At 29.1% G+C, this 8505-nt stretch overlaps 1 protein-coding gene across 1 annotated transcript; it reads left to right on the top strand.

The window, feature by feature from the left end:
- Positions 1–7493: 7493 nt before the first annotated feature.
- Positions 7494–7931, top strand: LOC136076267 (uncharacterized). Its single transcript, XM_065789741.1, has one exon. It carries the CDS (start codon positions 7494–7496, stop codon positions 7929–7931), a length of 438 nt encoding a protein of 145 aa, XP_065645813.1.
- The last annotated feature ends 574 nt before the right edge of the window (positions 7932–8505 follow it).

Below are 8505 nucleotides of genomic sequence, written 5' to 3'. Positions count from 1 at the left end.
TTTTCAACCGGTAGGATCAGGTTGGAGGTTTATAGCTGTTGAAAAGATGGAAATAAATATTATCGAGTATAATCCTATTAAAGCTAAATCATATATTCCACTTGATAAAAAATTAGCAATTAAAAATGCGATAATTAATATAAAAAATGAAGATAATAAATGTTTTAAGTTTAATAATTTTAGATAATAAATGTTTTACCAGTTTACTTAAAGATCTTAAAAATAATCTTAAAGAAAAACATTTTTAAAGATAATCATCCTGAAAGAGTAGATAATGATCTTAAAAATCAAGCAGAAAAAATTAACTGAAAAAAAAATAGAATTTTCAGTATCATTAAACCAAATCACACAATTTGAGAATAATAATCAAGACATCAGTGTAAATATAGTTGGTTATGAAAACTCAGAAGTTCATATTTTGTGTGCCAAAGAATAATGATCGTAAACATTTAATAGATTTGCTATTATTCTCAAATGGTGAAACTAATCACTATTGTTTAATAAAAAGTTTGAGCAGATTACTATCTTCACAATCATCTAAGAATAAATGTACTATGCACTATTGCAATTTTAATTCTAAAGAATCATTATCTAATCATAAACTTTATTGGGAAACACATAATTCAGTACGCATTGAAGTTCCACCACTAAATTTAACAATGCAATTTATTATTCACAATAAATCAATGAGAGTTCCGTTTGTAGTATATGCAGACTTTAAAAGTTTTATCAAACCAATTGACACTTGTGAACCAAATCCAAATGATTCCTATACTAAGCAATATCAAAAACATATTCCAGGTTCATTCTGTTATTATATTAAATGTTTTGACAAAAGTATTTATCAAAGTAGTCCAGTCACATTTACTTCAACTAATGAAACGGATGATGTTGCACAAATTTTTTTTTGACAGCTTAGAAAAAGATATTAAGAAAATTTATGGCATGATTAAATTTTCAAAAAAGATTATATTTACTAATGAAAACAAGCATGATTTTAATGCAGCAATATCATGCCACATTTGTAGAAAAAAACTTGAAAATGATAAAGTACATGACCACTGTTTTATTACTGGAAAATATAGATGTGCTGCTCATTAAGATTGTAACTTATATTATAAAATTCCAAGATTCTTTCCAGTACTATTTCACAATTTATCTGGTTACGATTCTCACTTATTTATCAAGAAATTATCAGGAGGAAAGTTGAGTTGTATACCAAACAATGAAGAAAAGTATATTAGCTTTTCTAGATAAAATAAAGTTGGTGAGTATATTGAAGATAGAAAAGGTGTATACCCATATGACTGGGTTGATTCTATTCATAGATTTAATGAGACACAATTACCACCAAAAGAATCATTCTTTTCTAGATTAAAAAGTGAATGAATAAGTGATAATGATTACTCACATGCGCAAAATGTGTGGAAAGAGTTTAATTACAAAACATTTAGAGATTATCATAATTTGTACAAAGTTTCAGATCTGCTTTTACTAGCTGACATCTTTGAAAATTTTAGAGATTTTTGTATTAGAAATTATGGTTCAGATTCTACTTGGTACAGCACCAGGATTAGCTTGGGGTGCGGCATTGAAGATGACAGAAATAGAATTGGAATTGCTGAATAATTACGATATATTAATAATGATAAAGAAAGGTATAAGAGGTGGAATTAGTATGATATCTAATAGATTTGGAACTTCTAATAATAAGTATATGGGTGATGCGTATGATCAAAACAAACCATCAACCTATATACAATATTTAGATGCTAATAACTTATATGGAAGGGCGATAAGAAGACCGCTTTCTACACGTTATTTTAAATGGATGAATGAAAAAGAGTTAACAAACTGGAAATCAATTCCATGTATACTAGAAGCAAATTTAGATTATCCTGAATATCTACATGATGAACATAATGATTTTCCGCTCGCACCCGAAAGAATAACCATTGATCGTGTTATAAAATTAGTTCCTAATTTAAATACTAAGAAAAATTATGTCATTCATTATGAATATCTTAAACTGTATGACAGATTAGGTTTAAAGATTACTAAAATTCATAAAGGAGTAAAGTTTCAAGAAAAAGCGTGGTTAAGTGAGTATATTAAAAAAAATACAGATTTAAGAACTAAAGCAACTAATAAGTTTGAAATAGATTTTTTTAAACTCATGAACAATTTAATTTTTAGAAAAACAATGGAGAATGTTGAAAACACAGTTGATATTAGATTAGTAACAGAAATGAAGCTATTAAGTTAGCATCAGAACCTAACTTTGAAAGTAGAACAATATTTGATCAAAACTTAATAACAATGCATATGAAAAGAACAAAATTACGTATGTGTATATTAGATTTGAGCAAAACTCTAATGTACGAATTTCACTATGATTACATAAAGAGAAAATATGCTGATAGAGCAAAACTATTATTCAAAATAACAGATTCTTTAGCATACGAAATTAAAACAGAAGACTTTTATGCCGACATTGATAATGAACTTTTAAAAATGAGGCAAAAAGAGCACAAATTAAAGAATTCGTAGGACTTAGATCCAAGTTGTATTCATTCACAATGAACGGAGAAGAAAAGAAAAAATGTAAGGGAGTTAAGAAAAATGTTGTTAAAAAAGGAATAATTTATGAAGATTACAAAGATTGTTTATTAAATAAAAGAGAACATATTAAGAGAATGAATGTAATAAGATCATATAAACATGAAATCTACACAGAAGAGGTCAATAAAATAGCATTAAGCGCAGAAGACGATAAAAGAATTAATTTAGAAGATGGTATACACACATCAGCATATGGACACTACAAAGTAAAGAAAATAAATATATAGGTTAAAGAGCCCAATTAGGTCAAAGAGCCCAAATAGGTCAAAGATATCAAAGAAATCAAACCGTTTTTTAAAAGAAAAAAACAGTTTATAAGTAAAAGTGGAAAAAATTAATAACAATTATCATAAACATATTAATGTTGAAGGAATAATTTTACAATTTGAACCAATAACAAATTTTCAATCGATCAAAGCAGCATAAAAATTAAAAATAAAGCATTTTAAAGGTGTATTTGTAGGAGATGAATTACATAAAAATACACAAAAAAAGAATGTGGAATATTAAATACAGGAGACATAAGTACGCAGGGATTTCACTGGATTTGCTAGTACAAAAACGGAGATAAAAAACTAAGTTTTGACTTTTATGGACTACCACCACCAGTTGATGTTGTAAATTATTCAAAAAGTCCTGTTTATTATAATAGTGAAAGAGTTCAATTTGGAAATACCTCATTCTGTGGACACTTGTGTTTTAAAAAAACTAGATGAAGGATATGATTTTCAGAATATTATTATTAATCTATGATAATTTTTCAAAAAACATCTATGGTAATTTAAAAAAAATCTTCTTTATATATATAAAATTCATGTTGATAAATTCGGACGCGACACTAATTCACCTGTAGCTGTAGATGGTTTAATATTATCTCAAGCTACTAATTTGTTCATTAGTCGAGATGGATATAATTATGCAACTAGTAATAATAATATGAATTATAATAAATTAATAAATGTAGCAGAACCTATAAGCTCACATGATGCTACTACAAAAAATTATGTTGATAATAAAACACTTAATCTTAATGAATTAGGAATAATAACAAATTCAAGTTTAACGTGCCTTGGATTAAAATAAAAGCTTGTTCCACCAATTATAGGTCCTGATGAAACAACAAATTTTGTTCAACCTTCTGGTCCTGGTATTCTCAGAAAACTATGGTTAGCATTTGAAGGATTAGATCCTAATCATAATGTACCAGGTAACATACTTCTTAGAATATACGCAGATCATTCACTTTGCATAGGAGATATTTCTCTTTCTACAGATAGTGTTGGAGATAATAATATTCCTTTAGCCTGTAATTTTTTAGTTTCTCCACTTGACCCACTTGGCCACTCATTTTATCCAAACTCTTTACAAGGTTGTAATGTGCATTCAGTTAATGCATTAGGAGGATACTTTACTCTAGATTTACCATTTACTACTAGTCTAGTAATTCAATTATACAATAAAACTAGTCAACAAATAAAATATTGGTTACAACCTTTTGTTACAAGAACTACATCAATACCTCAATCATTGTCATCTATTGAATTATACTCAGAAACATTTAGATTTACAAACACAATTTATGGTAAAGAATATACTATATATAAGAATATAATATAGAATATAGTATATTATTAGATGCTCCAGACGTTGCTGGTCAAGGTGTTTATCTTAAATATATTAGAATGCATGTTATTGGCAATTCTGGAAATTGGTGGGAATCTAGAGTACGCATGCATGATGCATACAATTCTCCAGCAAATACTAACTCTATTAAGGATTGTTTGACACCATATAACAAAAATAATTATACAATATTTCAAGGATTTGATAGTAATAGTGTATGTATATACTGCTCATCTGGTTTAGAAGAATTCTATCTTTCTTCACGGAACGGTGCTAATATTAAAACATTTAACAATGGGTCATCTGGACTATTGTACAAATCAAAAGATACAAATAGTTCTACAACTACTATCTCATTTTACAGAAATTTTTCTGATTCCATGCCTAGTGTTGGTAGTGGAAGGAGATTAGTAGTTACATTAAACTCAGAGGATGCAGAAGAAGGACAATCTGGAAGTTTTACTGTAATTGGATATGCTTTCTTTTATGCGTAGATTTCACTTGTGAAACCAATGAGCTATAGCTTAGCTTTAAGTAATGAGCCTAAGCGATCACCTTATAATTATTATTTCTTTGTTGAAATAATAATTAAATTAATACCATGTCATGCAAGTTGAAGAGATCTAGTAATATACATGCTTAAAAATAGTTGAAATGTATCATACTTTCCAAGCCATACACTTATTTTCTGAAAATCCACTTTTTTTGCCAGAACCCGTTGTTTCTACTAATTTCCTCGAACACCTTCAACTTCGAAGCGACTCATTACTTTTTTTAGACACTTGATTATTTCACCAGCGCATTGTGGTTGTTTCCCGACAACCTTACAGTTTATTTGTTTAAAAATGGCCTTGCACATGTTTTTTTTTCATTGATGTCTCAAAAATTTTTTATTCGTCAATCTCAACTTCGCTAACCTCAAAATGAAGAATTCAATTCTTCATTTTGAGGTTAGCGAAGTTGAGCTTGATTCCAAAGTCCCTTCTGATTTACAATGGCCAAAAGTGAATTGAGATTATTTGCTTTTGATGCAAGTGGAAAATTAAAACTTAATAAGTTTGAGTGTCTAATACCATTTTCAAGACCTTTATGCAGATAAGAAATTAAATCGAACAACTGCGTTCTTCGTGGAATAATACGTTGATTTAAAGCACTCATAAATTCTATGCTCAATGATGAATTAATTTCATATAGCCTGTCAAACAAAAATGCCAATGCTGCATCCGCAGAAATTAAGTGAGCATCCTTGCATCAAAAAGACTCAACGGCTAATTTTACCGGCAAAAGTGCTGAGAAAGTAGCTGAAACTGTTTCAAAATCAGTTTCTGTAAAGTTTATATTAAGTTTTAAATCTATATTTTATTTTTAAATGCATGATATTAATTTGTAAAAACGTTCGAGCATTGCTAATAGGCTATTCCATCTAGTTTTGGAACCTGCAATGAAGAAGTATTCTTTACGAAATTCGAGCTTTACATAATTCTGTAGAACCACATTTTTTAATGGTGAACAATTGAATATTTGCACAACTTACCTTACTTTTTGTATTACGGGACCAATTTGATTATGTGTTATTTCTGTATCTTGTTCTTGTATATCGTAATCCATCACTAATCCTTCCTCGCATGTATTTAAAATATTTTCAAAGGCACCATAGTTTTCGTGCTCTTGGGCATCTGAATATGAATCAAAGTCTATTGATTCATTCGAGCAAAAGGTTCTTTCTTTGGTTGTTCCTTTTTTATATAGAACACCTACAACTGCAAGTTAAATTGCATGGGCCAAACACAACTGCTGAGCAGCCGGTATTAATTTGATTACTTTTTGCATGCTAAACAAACAATATTCTTTTCTAATGACAAACCTTACTGATTCAATTTTTCACTTAAAAGTAAGACACATTTTTCTGCAGGAAACCTCAATTGATTTGGAGAGGTTCTAAATTCCAAAACTTTGACTTTAAGTGAAGAATCACGTTTATGTATCGCCGGTTCCTTAAGGAAGTCCAATCATCAAAAGTAATACTAAAACCTTTTCCATTTATTTTTTATTCTGATATTTCTTTAATTACTAACTGCCGAATAGTTTCGCTATAACTAGTGACAATTTTTTGTATAGTCGTGGCGGTTTTCGTAATTTAACATCATGTTTTGTTTTTAAATGCGTATGAAGGCCGCTTGTTGAGTCACCTGCTGTTTTTATAATTTTTCCACACTTCTTACACTTTACACTATGCCCTTTCTCATCTTTGAGAAAGAAAAACCAAACAGAATATTTATCTTCGCCTTTTGAATGCTCAATAAACTTTTTAGCTTCACTCTCCATCGGCTAAATTATAGAATATTATCTCAATTTGTATATATTTTATCCTCACAATGTTTATATGAGTCACATAATGTAACTGATATAACATTTAATATTTAAATGAAATGAATTTAAATAAGTTTAAACTTAAAAATGTTCATTTTTTAAACTTACCAAAGTTGTTCTTGGTAATTATTTTAAAAAAACTTTCAAAGAAATAGGTATATAAAAATTTTGTAATTTGTAAAAATCTGAACTCGTTTTTTACTTTTAAATCCTCGCCGTATGACTAAAAATATAAAATCGAGGACTCATTACTAAAAAATGTTTAACGCATTCTTTATAAGCACTTATAATTGTTTCAAAAAAGAAAAAAAATCAACAACCCGTAATTATAAACCTCCTGGGAATTTAAATGATTTTAAAAATGAGTCAAGTAATAATGAGAAGAGTTTCATCAAAGAGTTGTCAATGAATCAGAGTTTGACAACTTTTCTTTTTTATACAGTATAGTGAAAAAGTTAAGAACCACTAAATAAAAAAATTTTTTTTTTCAAATAAATTTAATTAATTTTTATTCTATAGATAATAAAATAGTCTTTTTTTTTCAAACATATTAAATATAGCATGAGAAAAAAGAAAATTTTTTTTTTTTTACAAGTTAGTTAATAGAACCTATAAAGAATAAGGATTAAATATTATGTGTTAATTTTTTTTTATATTTTTTTTGTGAAAAAGTTAAGAACCACAAAGATTTTTTTGTGCTAAATGCGGCGGAAACGTCTTTTTAAATTTATTTTTCCCTTTTTTTTAAAATATTCTTTTAATGACCTGAGTTATTAACAAAGAACCAATAAGAACATTTGAAAAAAATTAATTTTTTAAAATACTTTTAAAAAAAGTATTTAATTTCAAACAAAAAAAAATTCTTACCTTTTGAAAAAATGAGCAGAAAAGCTATTACCTATGAAGATCGTGTAAAAGTGGTGCATTTTCACCAGAAAGGTAAATCCGCTCGCGAAATTGGAAGAATAGTAAAGCGATCACATAGTTCGGTGCTAACAATCATCAAAAAATTCAAAGAGACGAAATCTTACGTTGATCGCCATCGTTCTGGAAGACCGCGTTTGACGACACCCAATGATGATCGCCTTTTAATCAGGTTGGCAAAGAAAAATCGAACCATGCCGTCGCATGAATTAAGAAGGGAATGGAAGCTTTCAAATGGACGTCAAGCCTCGGCATCACTTGTGCGTAGGAAACTATTAGCTAACAATATGTTATGGAAAAAAGCTGTTCTAAAACCGCGACTTACCAAACGACATATAAAAAAGCGAAAAGAATTTTGCCAAAGCGTCAAAGAATGGTCTAAACAAAAATAGAGGACAGTAATGTTCAGTGATGAGATGAATATCGAGGTTGATAACCGAAAAAACCGAATTATGATTCGCAGGCAGCCTTCAGAAAAATATAATCACGATTGTATCGTTCAAAGAACAAAACAAGGTAGCAAGTCGGTTGGAATATGGTGCTGCATGACATATTATGGTCTCGGTATGTTTAAATTATTTGATGGTCGACTCAAATCTACTTATTATGTCGATATTTTAAATAACAACTTGTTACCGTCAATTGATGCACTTGAGCAAAGCGTTCCGTTCATTTTTCAGCAAGACAATGCACCATGTCACAGGGCTAAAATTGTCTCTGAATGGTTCGAAAGTAAAAATATTGAGCGTCTAACTTGGCCACCAAATAGCCCAGATCTAAATTGCATTGAAAATCTTTGGAGTTGGCTTGATAAAGAGATTGCCAAGAAAGTACCAAGGAGCCTTGAGGAGTTGCGCAATATTTTACCAGCAATACTTGGAAATGTTCCCAAACATATTTTAGAGAATTTAATAGACTCAATGCCAAATCGTATAAATGAGTGCTTAAAAATTCATGGTAGAATTA

Source organism: Hydra vulgaris, chromosome 02 (genome assembly GCF_038396675.1).
Source record: "Hydra vulgaris chromosome 02, alternate assembly HydraT2T_AEP".
NCBI classification, from domain to species: Eukaryota; Metazoa; Cnidaria; class Hydrozoa; order Anthoathecata; family Hydridae; genus Hydra; species Hydra vulgaris.
Note: the sequence above shows the minus strand (reverse complement) of the source record. Positions and strands in the feature narration are given on the sequence as shown.